Source organism: Cherax quadricarinatus, chromosome 1 (genome assembly GCF_038502225.1).
Source record: "Cherax quadricarinatus isolate ZL_2023a chromosome 1, ASM3850222v1, whole genome shotgun sequence".
Taxonomy (NCBI): domain Eukaryota; kingdom Metazoa; phylum Arthropoda; class Malacostraca; order Decapoda; family Parastacidae; genus Cherax; species Cherax quadricarinatus.
Window position 1 is genome coordinate 50,237,226 of NC_091292.1, and position 25,872 is coordinate 50,263,097.

Here is a 25,872-nt window from a genome sequence, read left to right on the forward strand (position 1 = left end):
ACATTTCGCCTGAGGCAAACATCAATTGAATAACTGCTGAAACAAATTTAAGACTGGCAAATTTTAGGGTAGCTTTCAGGATACTGAACAAGGAAGCATTCAGGACTTTGTACAAGGTAAGTCAATACCATCTTGGAGTACGTAGAGCCGGCATGGTACTCTCATATGATAAGGCTTGTAAAATATGCAAAGGCTTACAACGGAACTAGTCTCAGAACTGAGGGGTATGATTTATGAAGGAGGTTATTGGAAATCAACCTAACAACATGAAAGAAGGTCCAGAGGTTACGTGATTACAATGTAGAAAATACTGTGAGGAAATGACAGGGCGAACACAGGTACACGAAAGCACAGCTGGAAGTTAGAAGCAGAGGAAGTGAAATGACCTAGATAGCCAAGTGGTAAAGACGGCATCCATTCATAACTTTAATAAAGGCTAACGTAGCCAGGAGAGAGTTAATCCAGCAGCAGACAGCAAAGAGGCAGGGTCAGGGGATGAGATTCGAACCCTGCAACCACAATTAGCTGAGTACAATTACCTAAGTGCGAGTGAGAGACTCCGAGAACGAACGTCATCCAAATCAGGTGCAGTCATCCATTTTTCCATCCTGGATGCTGTATAGCCCTTGTGGCTTAGCGCTTCTTTTTGATTATAATAATAATAATAATTCCATCCTGGAAAAATGAATGACTACATCTGTTTTGTGGTGAAGGAAGATACAGCGATTTATGCTAGTGGTGTCCCAAAAAATTGAAGGAAACTATACGTATTTAGGTCGTAGCATGATCTGAGAAACGTGTCCCCATATTCCACAACCCCAGTCCCCTCTACCTCAATGTTAGCGATTGTAATAGTGCAAAGTGCGACATCAGCTGATAATGCAGGAAAATGTTAACATTGAAGTTTCCATAGAAATCAGAAGAGGCATTCACAAATAGTTATATGGAAACTAGAAACCATTTTTTTTTTAATAAAAACGGTAAATTAGAAGAAACACGGACTAAAATCTAATCCAAACCTTTCTAAGAGACCAAAAACACCAATAACCAAGAGAGCATCATGAAGCCGCTCAGGTGTTTTCAAGTCATCAACATGGAAGGTTGAATCTAATTAGATGCGACACTTGTAAATTATATCATGAAAAAACAGTATTTTTCCAGTTTCTTCTTTCCCCAAAAATCTGATAAGGACTACTTAAGCTAAAATGAATCCAAACTTTTATCTAATAATGTCCAGCTTTAAGAAAGTCAATAAAGTTCTATGTAAGCTTAGTATACAAAACAATTTTTTTAAACAATAGTCTTGAGGGCGCACCGATGTTATATGAACATGAAAGTAAATTATGTTAATTTAGCTTAGGACATCCGAATAAAGTCCAATAGTGTGACTTATTTCAGATCAGAAGACATTCACTCTAATTATTTCACAGAAACCAATTTGATTAATAAAACTGGTACATTATAGCATATACAGTAACTGCACAGAAATCAACAAAATTTGTATTTACAAAGCCCAAAGTCATGAAAAGTTTCGTCCATTTCACACACCGCGTCAGCCAATGAAGACTGATGGTGTTCATAATTATATTTTAATCAGAGGAGAGCGCTAAGTGCGAAGGGGTCGTGTAGATCCCGTGGAATGAGATACTCGTATTGAAAGTGGCAAAATGGTGTAAACACACTCCATTAAATATAACAATCTTATCTCTAAGTACGTCACACTAATGGAAAAATTTTGAAGCCAGTCATAGGAGCCTGACTCAGGTTATCACGTTCAGACAAAATTTGGGAATGGACTGAGTAACAAAGTTTATATAACACACACATGCAAATAATACCATAAATCTCTCCCAAGATACATTACATAAGCGGTGAAAATCTGAAGCTAATCGAATAATGCGTTCTCGAGTAAGAAACAGAAATATATAAGAAAGTAACAAAAAAGTTGCCGTGAATATTCAGAAAATAGGAAAATACTCCCCCCCCCTAATTTAAATTTTTTACCAGTCTTCTATTCTCATATATATTTAAAGTTCTCGAGAATCCTTCAAGAAAATTATTTTATTTAAAAATCCAGTTTTAAAAGAATGTCAGAAAAAGAAATTGGCAAACAGCTCATAATATAATATTAAAAGTATTTCTATTAACATACACCTACATTTAGGGTGTGAAGCCGATCTGTAGAGGCATTCTCCAGTTATCACAGTTGGAAATATTTTACTTAATGAAAGTGGCAAAATGGATTTGATACAGTTTAAAGTGAATGACAAATTTTGTTTTAATAAATTCCACCTATGGTAAAAATTTCAAGTCTATTCATTACCTCATCCGTTTCCAACGAATGAAAGTTGTAAAAGTTAAACAAATTTCGAAAAAAAAATCAAATTTACATACAAGGCATACTTTAGTTATTAAATAAAAATGTATACAACTATTTATTCAATAAAAGATGCAATTTAGGACTTATGTCACCCAACAACAGCTGAACAAATATTATCTAATCACTAATTACACAGATTCAAATTTACTTTTTTCAGCATTATTATGGAAAATTAAATTTACCTGGATGAATCTCATTAGATACATACCAGTAAATGGTAACGAAGATAATTATTCTTTATCAAAGTTACAAAGACATGTAGGAATTTTAGGGAACCTAGGTCGCAAAAAATGTTCCCCCTCGATACCTACTACAATCTCTATCTCCACAAGTCACTCTGGACCTATATTAATTTCAAATGAAATATACATCACCAGAAATTCTGGTAAAACATTAATATAAATATATGGACTGTATGTTAATTTTAATAAATGACTACATATACATTGAAGGAGAATTTATCTTAATACCACTCACCAATTAGTCTGGAGATTACTTGGTGTGTCATACACAAACCCCTGCCTAAATTATGAAGAATATACTGGCCAGAATTTCAACATAAATATAGACATCACTCAGCTGTGGCAATTTTATCCTGTTTCCATCTAATTACGGAATCCTGTCCAGTCGAATAATTCTCACGTTCTGCAGGACTGCAATTCCAACAATTTTGGCTCCTATTTGAGAGGTTTTAAGCCCAATATAACCTCTAGAGCGACGAAAATTCAAGCACATCTCACTCGCGTGCCTTCAGCCCAGTTCAAAACAATGGCGTCTCCTCCCCCAGTGACGCTAACCCACAGTCGCTGGTTCATTTTTCTATTTACAAATTAATTTTTATTAACTACAATGTATTTCACTAATTTACATACAAAATACACTGTATTTTCGGAAAATATACAGTATTTTCCACAATTATATTACCTCAAGAAATTAGCCTGTGTGCAAACGAAACTTAATGAGAACTGTCTTGGCCCAAGATGCATCAGAAATTAAATACTGAAGCCGTTCAGAAGAGGTAAACTAATGTGATTTAATGGGAATAAAAAAAAATTCTCACTATTTTGCATACAAAAATGTAAAATCTGTAACTACACATTTGAATGACTCACACTATACCACTGGTAGGAATAGAACCCGCGGTCTGAGAGTCATAAAGCTCCATATCGACGCATTAGTTTTGAAGGCCTTTTTACAGCAAATGCAGAAGACATTAAATGAACAAGCTGAGGTACTGAAGAGAGGCAACAGATCAGGAATTAGATAAAAATAATGGTAGAGAGAAATACTTGGAGGAGTATATCTGGAGGGTGTTCCAGGGGTCAACGCCCACATGGCTTAGTCCACGACCAAGGGCCTGATCAACCAAGCTGTTACTGACGACCACATGCAATCCAACATACGATTCACAGCCCGGCTGGTCGGGTACTGATTAGATTAGAAGAGTTGTGAAGAAATTACCACACATAAGATGGAACTACAGCTAGGGCCGGATTACCGCAGAGGCAAACTAGGCATTTGCCTAGGGTCCTGCGCATTTGGGGGCCCCACGGTCCAAGGGGTTCAGGGGCTCATCCAAGACTGCGCACATGGTGCAAGTGCAAAGGGGTCCTTACCTAAAAAGTTCCAGTGTTTGGAGAGTAAAATTGATTTTTAAAAATTAATCAAAACAAAAATAAATAATGAAATAAAATAAAATAAAAATAAATAAACCTAACCATAGATGGCAACACTCAACACGCCTTTGTTTACATCAGAACAGCTGTGTTTTCCCGCTAATGGGTGAGTATGGGAGATTCCTCTCCAATTTTCTGTAGTAATTACACGTTATCTAGACTTGTACTGTGACAAATTAACTGAAGTGTTGTTGATAGACATTGATGTGTATGGATAAATGTTTGTTTTCGCCTCTAAATGTTAAGGGAGGTACCTGATAGGGTTACTTGACCAGTAAAGATGCATGGACCAGTAAAGACGCATTATTGGTAAAAATACTATAAAGAAAAACCTAAAAACGCAAACTGACTTCCGTTTGTAGGTTTTAAAAGCACTTTGTCCTGTCTTTAAGTCTTTATCATTTCAGTAACAGATCTCAATTGATTGATGTTCTACATCACTTCCGTTGCAAATGCTTAGTTTTCAAGTTGCGACAGAAGTGATGTAGAACATCACTTAATTTACTACATATTTCCCCAGAAACACATAAGCCACATCAGAAAATCGTTGGTTGGGTGAAACTGAAAATTGTCCCTGCATTCTTTAATTCTCTTGTCCTTATCTATGGTGGTAGGCCATATATCATGCAAAACATAATGATTAGTTTAGTTATGAAAATGGTAATATAAATACCATTGTGCATTGTTCTTGGACTCGGTATGATTTCTGTTTAAGTAAATTGGAGATCAAGGAGGATGAATAAGTAAAATATTCGTAGCCCAAATCACTAACCTAATCTATGGTAAAAGTTCTGTATATGACTCCTTTCTGGTAACGTTTTGAATTTTTAGATGCGCAGCCAGAGGAAAGGGGGCTACAAGGGCCATATCCCCCCAATTGACAGAAAAAAAATTAATGATAATTAAAAAATTAATAATAATTGATAATGAAAAATTTGTATTTGCATGATTACAGACAGTGATACATCCTCATTACGGCATCTCGTGAACGTGATGTTGGACGTTCTTATGCGAGTGGGTCACAGAAAAGAAAGAAGAAAATTCACGAAGAAGAACAGAAAAAGAAAGATGTAGGAAGCTGCAGAAAGATCACAGACATGCTCACGAAAACAGTTTCTGATGTTACCAGTACAGTTGAATCTGCAGATACGTCAGATCATACAGGAAGCCCTCCCTCCATTATTTCTCAGCCAGCATCTACTTCTTTTGTGTCTCCTCTCAATGTCTCAACGGACATTTCATCCACAGGATTTGTCTTAAAAGATCCTGCCTCATGGCCAAATGTAATCCCAGATTATCTACTTAATGCTTTCATTGCAGAAAACTTCAGTCAAACTCTGAACATTGACTTTAGGAAATCAGCAAGGATTTATGATGATGGAAGTCGTCGTTGTTTAAAGTCATCTATGTTTTATAGGAAGCTTGCAAATTCAGAAACTGTGAAAAGATCATGGATGGTATACTCTGAAAGCTCAGGAAAAGTGTACTGTTCAGCATGCAAGCTATTTTCTACCAAAGAAAATACCTTCACACAGGGGTTCAATGACTGGAAAAATTCAAAGCGTTTCGAGGAACATGAAAACAGCACCACTCACAGGAGCTGCATTTTAGCCAGTGTATTTCGTGCACAGAAAATAGGTTTATTGGATTCTCATTTGGAAAATCAAACTGAAAAAGAGCGCACTTATTGGAGAAAAGTTCTAGAAAGAGTTGTTGCTGTTGTAAAATTCTTAGCTCTAAGAGGACTTGCTTTCCATGGAGAAAATGAGGTTTTTGGTTCGGAAAACAATGGCAATTTCCTAGGGATCATAGAACTGTTAGCACAATTCTTAGCAAATCATGTGTCACGCCTTGGAAATGCAGGAAGAGGCACTGTATCTAACATGTCATCTACTATATGCAATGAATTTATTGAACTGATGACTAAGAAGGTCCTCAATAACATCATAGCAGCTGTGAAAACTGCAAAATACTTTGCAATAAGTGAAGATTCAACACCAGATATTTCACATAAAGATCAATTGACATTCATTGTTCGCTTTGTCGACTCCAATGGTAAGCCTGTAAGCGCTTTATAAAATTCATTCTTCTTCAGGCCATGATGGAGAAACAATGATGAATGTAGTATTGGATACTCTGCTTGAACATGATCTCTCTATTATGGATTGCCGTGACCAGAGCTACGACAATGCAAGTAACATGTCGGGTAAATATAATGGATTGCAAGCCCGTATCAAGCAAATCAACCCACTTGCTGAATATGTGCCCTGCTCAGCACATTCTCTTAATCTTGTTGGGTCATGTGCTGCGGAGTGTTGTGTCGCTGCAGTTTCATTTTTTGGACTTTTACAAGCACTCTTTAATTTTTTCTCTGCTTCAACGCATCGGTGGAGTATACTCAAGTCAACCATTCATGGAGATGTCATCAAATCATTATCAACAACAAGGTGGTCAGCGCAGCATGATGCAACACATGCTTTGAAAGACAGCTTTGCTGAAATACGTTCTGCTTTGATCCAAATAGCAGAGGATGAAGACCAGACAGCAACTACAACAAGCAGCCAGCTTAGCATCAGAATTGGAAGATTTTGAACTGGCCTTACTCTGTGTGCTTTGGGACTGTATACTGAAACGGTTAAATGCCACGAACAAGACACTTCAGAAAATTGAAATTGAAATGGCTACTTGTGCTAACCTCTATGCAGGCTTACTGGAATATGTAAGCTCACTTCGCAATGATGAAGCTTTTGAAATGTTTGAAGAGAAAGTTAAACTGCTGGTGAAAGACTACAGTTACCGGGCTGATCATCAGCGGTCAAGGAAGAGGAAACGCAATTTTGAAGAGCCAAACAATGAAATTGTTGCTACCAAGGCAGAAATGTAAGACAGCTACATACTTCATCATTCTGGATTCACTGATTACAGAATTGGTGAAAAGAAAAGAAGTCTACCAGAATCTCAATGACAAGTTTGGATTTCTGTTCAAAATTACTACTATGCCAGATGCAGAATTGAGAGAAGCTGCATTAAAGTTGCAACAACACCTTTCAGCACATGCTCAGGACACATTTGTTGAAGAAATAGTTCATTTTTCTGGGTATATGAATCAGATTAAAGCTCCACCTGAAAAATGTGCGCCCTCAGCTGCTTTGAAACATTTAAGAAATGCAGGTATCTCAGAAACCTTCCCTAATGTTGACATAGCGTATCGCCTTTACCTAACACTTCCAGCTACTAACTGTGAAGGAGAACGTTCATTTTCTGTTTTGAAAAGAGTGAAAAACCAGCTCCGTTCAACAATGAGCCAAGACAAATTGTGTAACCTAGCCTTGTTGACCATTGAGTCTGATCTAACAAGAAATATTGATTTTCAGAATATAATTGATGATTTTGCCAATATGAAATCCAGAAAAAAGTTTATTTAAGAAGTGCCTGTGAATATAAACAATTCTTTACTTTCTTGAGTTTATATGATTTGATAGTCTTATGCATGATGCAATGATGATAATAATGGGCAGTGATTTATAAAGGGAATAATAGTGCTGTAGTGGTTATGCTGAATATAATAGGTACATGATGTCACTACTTTAACAGCCTAATCTAGTAATACTATGCTGTCTTGAGTTTATTCTCTTTAAAATGCATGATTTAACAAGATAGTTATAATAGCTGTTGGTAAATGGTTTTGGTTGTCTTGATGTACTTTCCCTATTAAATTTAATCTAAATAGCCAGAATGTATTTAATTAGACCTTAAACAGGCTCACACCGACCCCCCCCACCCCCAAGCTGGAAGGGGTCGCTTCGCTTACCTGTAACTCAAAGGGGCCCCGCCAATCTGAATAGCCTAGGGCCTGGAGACTTTAATCCGGCCCTGACTACAGCAGTAGGTGCAGCAAGCTTATTTCTGAATATGTCAACAGCAGCTTAGTGACCCCCTTCAATAAGCTTTGGAGTATTCATCGACCTCTAAACATTTATATGAAAATAATTTAATAAATAGTACTTTAATAGTACTACCAATAATAATTACTACAAAAAATAGGTAATATTCAAATTACGGAAAATATAAGATGTAACATATCCTTTCTTACCTAAAATGTTGATATCATTAATGGGAATGATACATCTGATGAGCGTCAAAAAGGCCACTGATATTTGGTTGAAGATGGTGAGTTTTAGTAGTAAGTCACGCACGGTTTTCCTTTCTTTGCATTGGTGAGGGGGAGATTGTGTCATTTCTTCCGTCCTCCTTTTTTATCCACATTGGAAGATTCTTTAAAAAATGCTTCTTAATATGGTCTGTTTTAATTTCTTTTCTTTCAGTTCCTTAAATAACCAGGGTCTTTATTGTTCTTATCATAGAGAACCCTTTCATCTTCCAAGGTTTCATGGCATCATTACTGAAAGTCTTTTCATATAATAGGCACATAGACATTGTTTCATTGGTAAACGAAATGATGAATCCAATTTTTAAATATTCTTGTGAATACTGTCGGTACTTCTTAGTATAAACAGTTGCTGCACAGCTATCACTGCTCTGGCACCACTCCTATCACTATGGGTGTTAAGAATGTACTGGCTCATCAACAGAGTTTGAGGTGATGGAGTGGGCTCAGTGCAGGAAGTGAACAGGAATGCTACACGTACATACATTCTTCCATATATTCTTCCTGGGACAGGAGAGGTGCATGGGAGAGGGTAGAAGGTCACAGATACACAATCACTTGGCGTTACTGTCATCTAGTGTTCCCAACCTCATGGTATGAAGAGAAGCTCAGGACATATGCTTCTCAGCGCTGTCTGTTATCTGCACGTGTGAGGCGCTGGCGCACGTATGCATACTCGCATACACCAACACCCACATACCAACACCATCCATCCTCGCTCTGTGTTCTGTTCAGTTATTTTTGGCGTTTGTTCTTGTTAGTGACTACACTGTCTTATTTGAAGGGCTCAGCCCCTTTGTCAGTCTCCAAGCAAACTCAGGACGTCACATCAAGACGCCACACACATCGTGCTCACTCAGCATTATCTCCATGCTGTCTGATAGTGTTTTCTCTGCCAAACTACTTACATTTTATTTCCTGGGAGAAATTTATCTCGTTCTCAAGCGTTCCATGTTGTAAACTTTAATAATCTAACGCTAGTTCGTACCATATGCCTAGTTCGGTGCTCACACCAACACTATCTGCTCACAGTGCAATACTTGAGTCGTTTGGTTATGTTCACAAATGTTTTTGTTCTACCCTGTGCTCTCAGTTTTTTTTCTTGCTAGTAGTTTGAATTTACTATTAATTCATTGTACAGTATATCCTAGCCACACCACCTAGTAGGATGAGCCAGCTCTCGGATGTCCCCTGGACAGTGTTGTCAAGTTAGTGCTGCCAAGACCCGAAGTGTTTACCATTCTCTACACATATGCTGCTATGTAGCTGTATTTGTGCATACCTGAATAAACTTACTTACCATAACACAACACAGTATTACAGCGTTATTTGACGTAATCCCTTAAGGTCGAATTTTGTTTCAGAAGTCATTACGTATTGGTGTGTCTAGACCCTACAGCTGTGTTAAGAGGCACTTACTTGCCCCTTAACACAGCTGAAGGGTCTAGACACACCAATAATGTGTTGCAACACAATTGTCCACAAAGATTTGTAAAGTTATACCTTGAATTAAGGAAAGATCTTTGACTTAATTATGGACTAGGTAGATTATAGTGGAAAAATGAATATACTATTAGAAGACAGGGAAGCTTACGTGCCTCTTAAGTCTTTTACATCTCTAACAACAAGGCTCAAGATAACTCCAAGACAGCCTACAAGTCCAAACCTCCTACTTGGGCTTACAAGAGTCCTTATGTGAAAACCTTTGCCCAGTGACGTCAAAGAGTTCTGTGCATCATCTGCACGCTTCTACAACTTCAGTAATGACTTTTATTGTTTCCTAGTCAATTTTTTTAAAAATTTCTCTCACTACTTGTTCCTTGACACAGCATCTTATTGCTATAAATCAGGTGTTAGCTTATCACTGTCACTGAGTTTGAAAGGCCAAGTAGGTCAGCCCGTAAGGCCTGACCTACTTGGCCTTTCAAGTTTATTCAGTTTTGAGTGCCTGTTGCAAAATTTTCTCACATGCGCAGTGCCGTGCAATACAGTGTTCTCGCACCAGTGAACGTCTGCCCAGCATTGCAATTTTGTTCTTGTGTATAAAACTAGTTATTGTTTTGAGTCATTTATTCAGCTTTTGAACAAATTTCTGCAATTGTTTCCTTTCACTGCATTGCCAATACTGATTTTTTGGGCGAAAATTCGTTTACTACAGATTGTATGCACTTATACCCTACCATATTTGCTTTTATTGCATTTATACCGTTTTGTTGACAATAATTTTGTGTTCACATTATTACCTTGCAAGTGTTTCATTTTAATGTCAGTATTTGCTGGTGCAATAGCTTGCACCAGCAAATACTGTCTTACTATAAGCAGCAGCAATTTTTTCTACTGATTATAGTAAAATCATTCTTGAACATTTTCCCTGCATTTACCAGTATTAAAACCACTTCATTTTGTGTAGATTTTATTTTTGTTGTTCATTGACTTGCATAATCATGAATTTCCCTGTATATCGTCAACGGAGGAGTTGGCAGAACTAACAGAAGCGATTTGCGTCGGCAAAGGGATGGCAACAACGTTCTTTTTGATGAGTAAGACATGTGCAACAGTTAGGTAACTTTATTCCGAAACGTTTCACCTATACAGTAGGCGTCATCACTCGAATACAATAGATGAAGGAGGCAGCAGAAGCAGTAGAGATGTAAAAATGATATAATCAGTCCATCATCCTTGTTGAATTGATTACATAGTCTTTACATCTCTACTTCTTACGCCGTCTCCTCCGTATTCGACTGAAGAAGCCTACTGTAAAGATACCTAACTGTTGCACATGTTTTATTTATCAACTTGTCGGTTATATTCAATATTCCTCTTATCAAGAACGTGGAGAATATCCTGGTTATAGTCGGTGAAAGAGACCACCAGTATACTTTCGTGATAGATCTTTCTTTACGGAGAGAGACAACAGAGGTTGATGATCAGTGTAAATTTGTATTTGATGCTGTCAAATAATAGCTCTAAAATGACTCGAAGCCCAAACATTGGCAAAGGCCTCAAGTTCTGTGTCTTTTTGGACTCGCCGTCCAAAACTCATTCTACCAAAAATCCCAGCTAAGATTGATACTGTTCAAGAAATCCACTATCTAAAATTCACACTGTCCAAAATTCACACTGTCGAAAAACTCTTAGTGCTAAAGACTAATTCTTCAAAAATAGCTTAAGACTTATTGTTCATTATCCAGTCTGTGAATGAGTGTATGCGGGGAGGATACTCACCCTGTCCGTCACCTGCACCATAAAGCGGAAGCCTCGCCGCTGCTCTACGTTTTCGTAGTCGAGAGTCTTGATGGCAAACAGTTGACCTTTGTCGGCTTCAGTTCTCATAGCGAAGTGTTGCCACCCCCACCCGCTCTCCTCAACCACCTGCAACACAACATTTTAGGTAAGTACGAGCCACAATACAATTGCCGGAGCATTTCACAACGAACCCACAAATTGCGAATGATAACTAGAGGAAGTTTTTCAATCTTAACTCATTTCTAATATCGAGTGAGAAAGAAAAGGGTAGATAGTCAGAAGTCATGTTAGCTGGTCAGGTCACTAGAAGGTAAGGAGACAGCTACAGTCACATGAAGTCACTAGAATCCTGAAGATTAGAGTATCTGACAATGTTCTGGAAAATGTGATCATCTACAGAAACAAAGCCAGGAGTAAGATTAATGTTAGGGATGTTGGGTATACCGTATATGATTCAGTTCAACAAGACTGTGCCTCCGAGGAGTTGAAAACACTGTTTTTGCATAACTTAGTTCTATTCATGATAAAAAGAGAACATTATTACTGTCAGAATGGCACAAAATTTTTATATGTTCTATAATTATGCCAGACAGGGAGTTGCCAGCTTTACCCTAATACTGGAGAGACCAAGAGGAAAAGTAGAGAATAAAGACCCTAAGAGTCAGTGCAGGAAGAGAGATAATATGAACCACATTATTTAGAAGTAAATAGTTTGACGAAGTGCATGTTTAATATCCAGAGGGTGAATTTTTATATTGTGAATCTATAAGTCAGTGGGAGGGAAGGCAAAGTACAAGTTTCTTCCTTAGAGAAATTGGTTCAGCAAGAAGCAAAAACTTTTCTCACAAAACTAGAAGAGATAAGACAAGAGAATGAACTGGGAAGAGCTAAACCTTTAACGTCGAGGACACGAAGGAAGAGAGAAATAAGAACACATTGACTCTCCTTACCAACAAACATGTGACCTGATTTCTTGTAATCTTCCATTTTCTTATGCTCTCGTGACAGTGAAATGTTGTGAACCCTTAGGCCTAAGTTTTCCCAATCCCACCCGTTGGCCTCAAGCACTTGTATTTCAATATTATAATTAAATGTTGCCATCTCAAATCAATGAAACAAAATTAGGAAGAAATTAGATTTCATAGATTCATCCAAGAGAGCGTAAATAGCAGTTATTGATGCCTAATCAAAAAAGAACAAAGACAGTGAGACAGCTCCATCCTTGGAAGAGAAAATAACAGACATGATTGTCTTACAAAAAGGAGAAAAGAGGGTGGGTTGACAGCTTAAAAAAAAAAAAAGAGTAAAGTGATCTAGTATTTTAATTTCATCAATAAAATATAAACAAACCCTCATGAAAGAAGACTAAAAAATATTTTCATTATAATATACTTGTACATATTTTCAAGTAACTTCTTGAAAAAAAAAAAGTTTCATTGCGTATCGAATTTTCAAAACGGAGTTGAGTTAACATATTATAAAGGAGAACTAAAAGTTACCTTTATACAAAGAAGCTACAATTTTACTCTTAAAGGCCAGAGGTAAGTAGATACTACTGATGCAGCAGAGTTCGAGGAAGCACTGTAGTGCCCGCTGGTACATGAACTAAAATTGGCCCAGAAGATATAATTTAAATTTAAAGAAAAGTACATATGGCGGAGTACTGACCCGGTAGAAGAAATAGTTGGAGGTGTCAGGATCCGAAGCAGTTATGTTCAGAAGGGTGTGGTTGAGAGGAGGTCCCTCACCCCAGGTCTCCTCCACCTCCACCTGCCACAAGTCTCTGGTCAGCCTTGGAGAGTTATCGTTAACATCTGCCAACCTCACGACCACCGTGCATGTACCTGTATATACGAACATGATCCTTAAAGTGAACTGTGAATGTACAGTATATATACAATGTTTAATTGTATAATAATATAATAATATATATATATATATATATATATATATATATATATATATATATATATATATATATATATATATATATATATATATATATATATATATATATATATATATAATATAGGGAGGTACCACCTCTAGAACTGTCATAGGGATCCTAATCCTCAGAGAAAAGAATAAACTTGCTTCAGGGAAAACTCAAAGTTTTCCCTGAAGCTGTTTGAGAATTTTCTCCTACCACCCCCTATATTTCAAGTATGTTTTATTTAAAGACAAAAATACATTGACCAAACATCCACAAAAATACAACAGAAAGTAAAACAACATAGGTAACTCAGAGCTACATCTCGAATACTTCGTCCAGCTCTCCTGCGGTGGGCCGTGTGCCCAGAATGCTGCAGGCATTTCCTCTCTGGATCGCAACACTGAGTCTCTGAAAGAGAAAGCTGGTCGCCCTGTGGTCCTTGGTTTCTATGATGAGCTTTTCACCCAGCTCTTTGAGGAACTTTAGAGCACACTTGGCCCATGCTCCAAGGGTCTCCGACCCTATTGGAATGAAGTTATAGGAAGGGGGAAGGTCTTCATATTTTCGGATCTTCTGGGTCTCCCTGTGACTGGCAGCTCCACCCCCTTCCACTACGGAGTATGGCAAGTAGGTGTCTGCCAATGTGGCAGCACAGGTGTAGTCCCAGGCAATCTGCTTTCCATCCTTCCAGGGTAGTATAGTGGCTCCATCAGGACGCTTTTGACTTCCATCAGACCTCTGTACTTGGGGTTCCCGTTGAGCTGGGCAACGGGCTGTGGCGAGGCTTCTCTTTATGATGTCATTGACCTCCTCATGTCTGGCATACTTCCCTTCTGTTGTGTGACACACAAGACCATGGAGTCCGAATTGATCAGCTGTCGCCCTGCCGCAAATACACCTATGTTCGGTGAGGATGGGGGCGGCTAGACGAAGAGCAACACCAATCCGAATGGCCTGTGGGTCGAGACGGGTGCCCAGGGAGGTATTGGGAACAGCTAATAGGAAATCTCCTGAGTGTGGTGCCTTCACTGCCAGGAGACGAGCTTTGTCTTTTCCTGAAGCATTGGAGAGCATTGTGTTGGCGATTTTTTCCATGATTGGTTTGCCCCAGTGGGACTGTTTGTGCTGTCTGGGAGGAGCTGGTCTACTGGAGGAGTCTGTAAGGGTGTCCCACCGAATCGCTGCTTCAGTAAACCTGGGGTCTTGAGCTCCTACCACGTCTCTCAAGCGTTCAGGTACTATCTTCTTCACTAATGCACTGGAAGCCAAACACGAAGACAGAAAAGCAGGTAAAGCAACATGCGTTGCTTTACACACCCCTATACCTCCCAGTCGCACTGGGAGGGTTGCCTGATCCCATTGCTCATCCTCTAGTGACAGGTTCAGTGCCTTCTTAAAAGTTGACCTCAGGTGTGCGTCATATTCATCGAGTGTTGGGTTGTCAAAAGAGGGTGCACACCTCAAGAAGTAAGTGAGTCTTGGCATAGTAAGACACCTTGTGAGGAGATACAGAGCATATACATTGACAAAAATGCAATACCGAGTAAAACAACTTATATAACAACTCTGAGCTACATCTCGAATACTCCGTCCAGCTCCCCGGCAGTGCGCCGCATGCTCAGAATGTCGCAGGCATTTCCTCTCTGGATCGCCACACTGAGTCTCTTTAAAAGGAAGTTGATCGCCCTGTGGTCCTTGATTTCTATGATGAGTTTTTCACCCAGCTCTTTGAGGAACTTTAGAGCACACTTGCCCCATGCTCCAAGGGTCTCCGACCCTATTGGGATGAAGTTATAGCAAGGGGGAAGGTCTTCATATTTGCGGGTCTTCTAGGCCTCCCTGTGGCTGGCAGCTCCACCCCCTTCAGCTACGGAGTATGGCAAGTAGGTGTCTGCCAATGTGGCGGCGCAGGTGTAGTCCCGGGAAATCTGCCTTCCATCCTTCCAGGTAGCATAGTGGCTCCATCAGGACGCTTTTGACTTTCGTCACACCTCTGCATTTGGGGTTCTCATTGAGCTGGGCAACGGACTGTGGCGAGGCTTCTCTTTATGATGTCACTGATCTCATGTCTGCCATACTTCCCTTCTGATGTGTGACACACGAGACCGTGAAGTCCGATTTGATCAGTCGTCGCCCTGCCGCAAATACACCTATGTTCGGTGAGGACGGGGGGCGGCTAGGCGAAGAGCAACACTAATCCGAATTGCCTGTGGGTCGAGTCGAATGCCCAGGGAGGAATTGGGAACAGCTAGAATGAAATCTGAGTGTGGTGCCTTCACTGCTAGGAGACGAGCTCTGCCCTTTCCTGAAGCGTTAGTGAGCACTGTGTTGGCGATTTTTTCCATGATCGGTTTGTCCCAGTGGGACTGTTTGTGCTCTTTGGGAGGAACTGGTCTACTGGAAGAGTCTGCAAGGGTGTCCCACCGCATCACTGCTTCAGTAAACCTGGGGTCTTGAGCTCCTACCACGTCTCTCAAGCGTTCGGGGATGATCTTCTTGACTAATGCACTGGAAGCCAAACATGAAGACAGAAAAGCAAGTAAAGCTAGATGCGTTGCTTTGGGCACCCCTATACCTCCCAGTCGCACTGGGAGGGTTGCCTGATCCCATTGATGATCCTCTAGTAACAGGTTTAGCGCCTTCTTAAAGGTTGATCTCTGGTGTGCTTTATATTCGTCGAGTGTTGGGTTGTCAAAAGAGGGTGCACACCTCAGGAAGTGAGTCTTGGAATAGTAAGACACCTTGTGAGGAGATACAGAGCATCATGGGCATCAAGATCGCTTATTCTCTCCTCCATTCTCATCAGGTCATTCAACTTGTCCTTGAGGACAGTGTTGATGGCCTGGTGACCCAGCAGTGCTGGGTGGTAGTAGAGACTTCCGGGAGGATTCTTCGCACGGCATTGATTATTTCCTGGTTCGCTGTGATGATTTCACACTTGAAGGGATTGAGGATGAGTCCCAAGTCTCCTCCCTGTGTCTTCACCAGTTGTAGGTCCTCTAACAGGGACTCTTCAGTACATGCCAGGTACCAGATGTTGAGCTCGCTGCGTAGGCTGCAAGTTAGTTTTCTTACTGCCAAGTAGAAGAGAAGTGGAGCGAGTGGGTCACCCCGCTGAACACCCTCTGATGAGAGAATTTCATGTTCTCCTAAGAAAAGAATTGAGGGTTTGCTGTAACTGGCTGAAACGAAGGGAAAAGACTGGGGAACCAATCCCGAACGGCCGGCAAGACATCTATCTCTCTTCATCGTATTAAAAGCATTTCTGAAATCAAATATGACTATGGCCTTGTCTTTCGGCAAGTCCCTGATGTAGGCCTTGCCGCATGAGCTGCGGCTTCACTGCCTTGAGAGACCCCAAAGCCCAGTTGGTGTTGCTGGAGTAAACTGGCAGCTTCTGGGCGAATGTTTATTACTGCTGCTTTGGCAACGAGACGGCGAAGAGTTTTACCAACAGCAGTGGGTCTGATTTCTCAATCCTTCTACAAAGCACATAGTGAGACTCCAAAAAAGAAAGGTTTAATTTCTTCTTGGCTTCGCCCAGCCAGGCAGTTGTTGACGAAAGTTGTCAACTCAGTGAGAAGAACTGATGCAGATGCACCGAGTACTGGATTTACCGTCCCTATGAGGTGTTGTGGTCGAATTCCAATGTGACCTCCTGCAGATCCTGCTGGAAATGACACTATCGCCTTATAGACTTCTGATTCTGGTAAAATTAATTGTTCAGTGATGGGGTTCTTCTGCAGGGTTGTTGTTCATGGCTATTGTTTCCCTTTTTTGGATGCTTGTCTCTTAGTGCTTGGGCTGTGGTTTCATCTTTGGGGGCAACAGTGTCATCACTTGTAATTATTCTAATTGCTCCCACTGTGTTACCTTTGTCGATTTTTTTTTGCTAACCTGTGCGCAAACTTTCTTGTTGTCAGTGGAACTTTTCTTGGGTCTACCTCTGTGATTCCTGCGATGATGGGGCAGAGGGACACAATTATCCATTCTTGGGTAGTTGCACACTGCCTTGATGACTGATGAAGACACTGGCAGAGACAACAGTGAGGACACTAGCAGAGACAACAACGAGGACACTAGCAGAGACAACAATGAGGACACTAGCAGAGAAAAAAATGAGGACACTAGCAGAGACAACAATGAAGACACTAGCAGAGACAACAATGAGGACACTAGCAGAGACAACAATGAGGACAGTAGCAGAGACAACAATGAGGACATTAGCAGAGACAACAGTGAGGGCAGTAGCAGAGCAGAGACAACAGTTTGCCTCGTCTTTTAGGAACTGCAAGACAGACATTGCCGAACAGGAGTAGGTTGTGCCATGCTTTAGTGATGCCTCGGGCTTCTAAGTTGGTGGAACCTCCATTCACCTGCTTAAGAAGGTCTGTGAATCTCCCTGCTGCATAAGGGCGAGCTGCTTTAGGGAGGTGGGATAGAGTACTGCTAGCAGTGGATTTGAATGCCAACAGAAGGTTATTGCAAGTAAGGAGGTTGCCATTGGAATTGTCATCTGCCTGTGGAGGCTGTGGGCTGCTCTCTGCTGGAGACATATGTGATCCCGCACACCCATTGTGTGCACGAATAAGGCCATCCCTGTTGCATGCTCGAAACTCTCCACACATTGACATATACCTCTTCTTTCATTGCTGGGTGCACTGTTTCCCTGGCTTTGTGGCTGGCTGGCTGCATCATCTGCCATACCTCAAACTGTGTGATAAGCCCAGGTTGAAGGGAAAATGTCGCATGACACATACCGCATGTGCTTCATGGTGGTGGTGGGGGGGGGAGGAGAGGGGTCTCCCGTCCTTATTGTGGGTGGTGGAGGAGAGGGAGGTATGGAAGATGTGTGATGAGGCGGAGTAGGGAACTCCCTCCCAGGACACGTCACTATGCACCACTGCTCTGTACACAGCCCCTACTATAAACGACACACCGCTATACACTACACATGCTATGCGCATACCATGCACATGAGAAGCACATACTATACACTATATACACTATACACACGGTGAACAAACACTCCATTGTCGTAACATGAGCACATGTCCTGCTACACATTCTCCCGCCTCAAGAGACAGAATAACATTCACATGACATTCACCACATAACCAGCGATCCTTCAAAGACCATGCACCCAGTAGAGCTAGGCGTTGTTTATGATCCTAGGACACTCGTGGTGGTGGTAAGCTCAAGGCTAATTTCACCCACCACCCGTTTGAATAACAGCCTCTACAAGTAGTGTACCACTAGCTGCAGTTTGGTAAATGTTCCAGTACCACTTGTTTCATGATTTCATTACTATATAAACTGCTCACGGAGGCTGGTATTCAAACGAGAGGTGGTTGAAATTATCCTTCAGCTTACCACTACCACCAAGCATTCCAAAACTCTATCCCAACCTGCTTTTAACATTTCTCTCTTGATCCCATCAAACCCAGCAATTTTACCCCTTTACATTCTACCCACAGCCTCCAGCACCTCTCTCAGTAGTATCAGTTCCCAGTAGTACCAGTTACCAATAATCAGTTACCAGTAGTATGACTTGCTACCAACCGTTTGCGTGAATCACTGACTGTTATTCATGTTGCCGCTGACCATAGCATGTTTTTGAATGCCATTCACCCTTAAGACCCAATTCGTGAGTCAGTCTTAAGATAGAGAGCAGAGAGGCAGGGCAGGCCTGGTGCTTCCCATATTTTCCGTTATAATTATACGTACTAACCAGCCAACGTTAGTGTTATTACCCAATCCACGTTATCGAACCCCCACATGACAATTTGGTGACAGCGGTGTGGGCATGGATTTACAGGTATTTCAGACGTTAGAAGTTTGTTTATGGGGTGCCGGCAGGTCAGAGGTAATGTCTGTCAGCCTCAACCAACCGCTCCAGCTTAAAAACCAGTTGCAGCCATCTTTCAAGCTTCCCGACTTAGTTCGTGTGCTAATTGCTCCAATCTCCAAGGTGTGGAGAAATTTTCTCCAGGAGGGGGGTATCAGCCCCCTTCAGCCCCTTTCAGCCCTGAGGGGCCCAGCCCTCTCAGAAGGGGCAAATATCTTGTTTACTGCTACAGCGAGTAATTGATCCCAGATGCAGTACGAGTATGCGACGTGGTCAAGCGACCGTTGCTCCTTGCAGTCCAGTGTTGCAGAGTGTATTTTAATAAGAGAGTACATCTCTTACTTTAGCAGGACAATTAAGGAAAATCCTGCTCCCACTTTATTACCATAGTAAAGATAGTGGATATTGTTGTCTATGCTTAAGACAGCAAGATTTAAACATTCTGCTTTGCTTCATCGAGGAAGTGGCAAGGAAGCAAAAGTACTAGGTCAGCTTTTCCTTTGTGCTAGGGGAGTAACGGCGTGGGGTGCTGTGGCGTCTTCAGATTACTTTTGACTCTACTGAGAGTGACACTGACGCCAGGATAACCAACAAAGAACGATCTGTGCGTTAGTGTGAACAAAGTGTCTCATAAAACACAATAAACACTTAAGAGAAGTGTGATCAGCTTCTTTAGTGATAAGATTGTGAACAATAAAGACAAATCTTGTGGAACATAGTGTACCAGTGTGCGTATTCCTAGACTATGGAAGACGTGGACATCCAAGGACACTTCAGCTTCTATCAAGTCACCGATATCTGTCGAAGGTGTGAAGAACACCATAGCTCACGCTATAAGAGCAAGGTAGGTTACAAATTTCTTGTAATACGGGGGACTGCACAGTTCTTGAGTCGCAAGGAGTTTGTAATCAACCTATAGTCGGAAGTAAGGTGCAGACTTTTGAGTCCAAACAAGTATGTAATTTGTCAGCAATCAGTGAATGAAATATGCTGACATAACACCCCCTAGGGGTAATTTATAATCTTACAAATTATAAATCTTTACAGCCCGTTGAGAGATGACTTCGACAGCTTCTCAAGACCTCGTCTGCAGGGGCGGCTGTGCAGGCGATGAGTTGTCTTTCTAAGTTAAGCACAAACTCTTTACACTTAACTGGTAATGCCATTTCTCAACATATTGGTCGTGCTCAAGCCGGATAAAGGCCACACTGTGGTCCAAATATGTTGTACTACAGTGTACAAATAACCTACGAGCCAAGGCCCTTCGAAAAACGCTGTAAAACTAATGTTTTACAATTTAAATCAGTATAAATGAGTCCCTCCAGACTCAATCACAGAGAATGGGCAGCCAAAAGAAAACGGGTGCTCACCCAGCATTCACCCAAAGAAAACGGGAGCTGGGTGACTCACCCAACAAGAAAACGGGGGATGGCACCCTGCATCCACTGCTCCAAACTCGAAGAAGTGCTGACTAAGACAACAACAACCCAAGTGATGTTCGGTTTGTCTGAGTGTATATACACATAGTGTTTATAATGTTTATAGACAGAAATTAAGAGACAAGATTGTGTTAAAGTTTGTTTCTTATAGATCTACCTGTTATATTAAAGGAACTTATATATAAAGTGTAAGCTTTCAAATATATATTAACAGTGACATTAATATATGTGTAAGTAATATTCACGTGTGATTTGCAATTATACCATGACATTTATATTGTATAGTGAATGAAGTGCATAACGTTATTTACGATTAATCATCATGGTCAGGCTGACACAGCAAACTCAAGCCATAAACACCAGCCATATGTACTGTGTACCCTTCATGGTCATTGACCCTGAGGTTAAGCTTAGTAGGTCAGTAGTGTCTGACTCGATTATTGCTGACTTAAGCATAACAAAAACTCAGCTGTTTATAGCAGTACAGCATTTTTTAAACACTCTAAGTGTGGTGCTGGAATTTTCAGTATACCATTAAAATGGCTTGTTTGAAAACTCAGTTTCAGTCTTTACAGACTAAGATTACACAATTAGAAAATCTAATTTCAGTCTGTACAGGATTAACTCAAGATACAAACATAGATTTTGATGATCTTGAGGTCAAATTTGAATTACTTACACAACGTCTGAAATTAATTAATTCAGACTATACAGATTATGAAAAGGAATTTCTTGAATCAGACCCATCTGAGGATGAAATTAAAAATGTTTTGGATACTTTTAGTAATCAACAATTAAGGTGGACAGGAGAACAGGCTATCTGCCGCAAAACTCTGTCACAGAGACCTACTGTAACTAGTGGTCAAACACCTGTTACACCTGTAACAACAAGTGTCCCATTACCAAGCTTACCTACATTGTCATTACCTATTTTCCAAGGTCATAATTACGAAGAATTCATTAGTGGTTTTCAATCCATAGTAAATTCACGAACTGACATAGATGAGATTGCTAAGTTCAATTATCTTAAATGTCTTGTGAAGGGAGAACCCTATGAACTGATTAAGTCATTTCCGGTGGTTAAAGGCAATTATCAAATAGCCCTACGTGTCTTAGCAGACAATCACTTCGATGCTGACAAGGCTAGAGTTAGACATGCAGTCTTAATATCAAGCTTGAAGCCACCCAAACATTGTTTTTCAGACTTACAGGCATTTAGAATCACATTAGACAATAGTCTCAGATCTCTAGGTGCTAAATATGACCTAAGGCAATGTGATTGGTTTATCAGTGGTATTGTACAAGATAAGTTGTCACCACAAACTATTGAACGATTAAATATTATGTTCAATAAACGCTATTTCACTTGTGAAGAAATTAGCAATGGTTTACAAACAATAGTTTCATGCATGCAAGCAACGAGACAAGATGAAGAATCCACAAATCCAGTGGATAACAAACCTTCAACTCAGTATAAAAAAGAGTATACCTATTCCCATTAAACCACAGAATGGGAAATCCCATATAGGCATTTATCAAGCTGTGAATACAACAGACAGTAAACAAACTGTCACACATAAACGTACTCCAAAATGTGTACTTTGTGATGGAACACATTGGGCACAGTATTGTATTCAATACACATCAATGGAGGCACGTAAACAACGTGTTCATCAGCTGAAAAGGTGCATCAAGTGTTTAGGTGAACACAAGGGAGGTAAATGCTCACTGAAGAAGTGTTTTAAATGCAAGGGTATGCATCATACAGCATTATGCCCAAATACTTTTGCTGAACAGCAGAAGACTTCCACAGAATCAGGAAGTCAACAAGCAACAGCATTAAATGTGAGAGATAAGTTTAAAGCAACTGCTCTCCCGATAGCTCGAGTTGAGTTATCTAATAAATTACACAAAACCAATGTGCTAACACTATTTGATCAAGGATCACAAAGGTCCTTCATAAGAAGAACAGTGTTGCAGAAACTGAATAAACAACCCTATGCCAAAATACAGTTAGATATAGCTGGTTTTTTCCACAATTCTGGTAAACAGACATATGACCTAGCCAGAATCACTGTTGGTCTAGGAAACAGGAAAAAGACAGTAGAAGCTGTGGTAGTAGATGATTTGCCTAAGTCTGTGCAGATCCAGGGATTAAAAGAAACAGTTGCAGCACTGAAAGCAGCTAAGGTCAAGTTAGCCTGTCCTGACATACAGACGGACACAATTAGTCCAATTGATTTAATCATTGGAAGTGATTATTATCACTGTTTTGTGCAAAATATAGTAAGTAAACATGATGTTCACTTGCTGAAAACAGCAGGAGGCCACATGATATGTGGTCCCATTCCCTCTCAAAGTGGGAAAGAAGCTGATATTGATTTAGTGGAAAATGTACTAGTTACGAGAATAACCGCTGATCATGTACCACAGCAAAAATTATCATTACTGGAAGAAATGAATGAACCAGTTGATAAGTTGTGGGATTTAGATGCGATAGGTATTGATGTAAATAAACCAAGCCCACAAGAGTCTCAGACTTATAGCCAATATTTGGACACTGTCAAATATAAAGACGGACAGTATTGGGTTAGGTTACCATGGAAATTAAATCCACCACATCTGCCTAGCAATTATCGCATGGCTTTCGGACAGATGAAAGCACAAATACATGAGCTCAGGAAGAATCCAGAGCTACTGACTGTTTATGATAATATCATACAAGAACAGTTGGACAATAAATTTATTGAGGAAATAGTCGAAGATAAGTTGAAGACAGACGCTCATTATCTCCCGCACCATGGAGTCAGAAAGGATTCTGAAACCACTCCACTACGTGTTGTATATAATTGCAGCGCACGTGCAAATAAAGATGTAGCAAGTCTTAATGACTGTCTGATGACCGGACCCTCACTAACTGAGAAGCTTGGAGACGTGCTTATGAAATTTCGCACAAACCCATATGCCTACACGGCTGATATTTCCAAAGCTTTCTTAAGAGTAGGACTACAAGAAATAGATAGAGATTATACTCGATTCTTGTGGCCTGAAAATCCACATGATCCTCAAAGTCCTGTGATAACTTACCGTTTCAAATCGGTATTATTTGGCGCAACATCCTCTCCATTCTTACTAGAAGCTACTCTAAATACACATTTGAAGAAATCTGAAAGTCCCTTCAAAGAAATCTTAAAAAAAAGTTTCTATGTGGACAATCTTCAAGGTACTGTGAATAAAGAGGAGGATTTGAAATCCTTATACAGAGAAGATAACAAGGAGATGAAAGAAGGAAATATGCCTCTAAGGATGTGGAATACAAATTCAAAGCAATTAAGGGAACTTATCAAAGAAGATTTCGCTGAAGCTGAAATTCCTGATTGCAACAATATGCTGGGACTTAATTGGAACACACAGGAAGATACTTTGAGTCTCAAAAAGATAAACAATAAATCATGCAGTACACTCACTAAACGTAGTTTACTGTCAGAGGTATCACAATGTTTTGATCCTCTAGGACTCGTCTCACCAATTACCATAAAATGCTTATGCAAGATGCATGGAAACTCAAAATTGGATGGGATGAGAACTTGCCTCTAGAAATGAGTCAAGCATGGAATGAAATATCCAAGGAGTTTAAGCAACTTCATCAAATTAAATTTCCCAGACAAATAGGTCAAGAGGGAAACAAGTACACATTACATGTGTTCTGTGATGCGTCAACCAGACGTTATGGCGCTGTAGCTTACATGAGTAATGCTGAAGGAAGTACACTAATTACTTCAAAGGCCAGGGTAGCACCCTTGAAGGTCAGAACAGTACCACAATTGGAACTGACAGCACTCTATGTAGGTACAAAATTAGCTGTCTATCTCAACAAAGTACTTGATCATCTCACTATTGAGAAAACCGTGATCTGGAGTGATAATGATGCAGTTCTCCAGTGGTTAAGAAATAATAAGAGTAAGTTGGTCTATGTACAGAACAGAGTAGCAGAAATAAAAGAGATGCAGAGAGATTATCTCTTTCTCCACGTCTCTACCCAAGAGAATCCAGCTGACATGTTGTCACGTGGCGTCCCAATCAAGAAATTTGTGGATAATAAATTATGGCTCCACGGACCGAACTGGCTCTCTAATGAAAATAACTGGCCTCAGCAAAAAGCTCACATTATGCAAGAAGAAACGGTCTGCTTGAACACAGCAGAAATAAGTTGTGTAAATACTGCAGACACAACAGAAATAGTCATTGATGGATCTAAATACTCATCTTTGGGTAAACTCTTAAGAGTTACAGCTCTTGTCTTTAAATTCATTAAAGGAATAAAACCTGATTATGAATATCTTGAACCCATTAAATACTGGGTGAAACTAATACAGAAAGATGTTTTCTCTACAGAATATAAATTTCTAGAAACACAAGATAAATCCCCAAAGAAACCTGTCATGATTAATTCTTTAGGACTTTATCTCGACTCAGAAAAGATTATAAGATGTCGAGGAAGAATTCATAATTCTTCACTACCTAAAGAAGCCATACATCCAATATTGATCTCCAAGAATCATTGGCTAACAAAACTGATTGCGCAAAACGCCCACAGTAACGTGTTACATGGTGGGGTAGCTGACACACTTTGTCATATACGACAATCCTACTGGATACCTCAAGGTCGACAAAGTGTGAAACAACAAATAAAGGACTGTATTACTTGTCGTCACTATGTTATGCGAGTATGTCAGTATCCAGGTCCACCTCCATATCCCTCTGAAAGAGTTTGTCATGTCACTCCATTTGAGGTGACAGGTGTAGATTACGCTGGACCAATAATTTTAACCAAAACAGTTGACAAAGTTCCCATCAAGGTGTACATTTGTTTGTTCACTTGTGCTACGACTAGAGCAGTACATCTAGAAGTAGCCACTGACATGTCTGCTGAAACCTTTATCAAATTATTCAGAAGGTTTGCAGCCAGAAGGGCATGTCCCAGACTGATGATTTCAGATAATGCAATGAACTTTGTTGCAGGTGCTGCTTATATAAGCAAGATCTTCGACCAACCAGAAGTACAACAGATGCTGAATCAACGCAGTTGTCGTTGGAGATACATTCCTCCTAAATCTCCATGGCACGGCGGATTTTATGAAAGAATGATCAGCATTGTAAAACGTTGTTTAAGGAAGGCTCT

The 25,872-nt window shown here is 40.1% G+C and overlaps 2 protein-coding genes across 2 annotated transcripts in view; one reads left to right on the plus strand and one right to left on the minus strand.

Annotated features, from left to right (window-relative positions):
- Positions 1 to 6,940, plus strand: part of LOC138852815 (putative neural-cadherin 2) — an 82,788-nt gene extending 75,848 nt beyond the window's left edge. Inside the window, exon 8 of the mRNA XM_070085831.1 lies at positions 6,762 to 6,940. Coding sequence (XP_069941932.1) covers positions 6,762 to 6,940 — 179 coding nt within the window. The remainder of the gene's footprint in view (positions 1 to 6,761) is intronic.
- Positions 6,941 to 10,269: 3,329 nt separating this feature from the next.
- LOC128685469 (uncharacterized) overlaps positions 10,270 to 25,872 on the minus strand; it is a 257,978-nt gene continuing 242,375 nt past the window's right edge. Inside the window, exons 5-6 of the mRNA XM_053772019.2 lie at positions 13,139 to 13,314; positions 10,270 to 11,596 (exon numbers count right to left, since the gene is read on the minus strand). Coding sequence (XP_053627994.2) covers positions 11,408 to 11,596; positions 13,139 to 13,314 — 365 coding nt within the window. The 3' untranslated portion in view covers positions 10,270 to 11,407. The remainder of the gene's footprint in view (positions 11,597 to 13,138; positions 13,315 to 25,872) is intronic.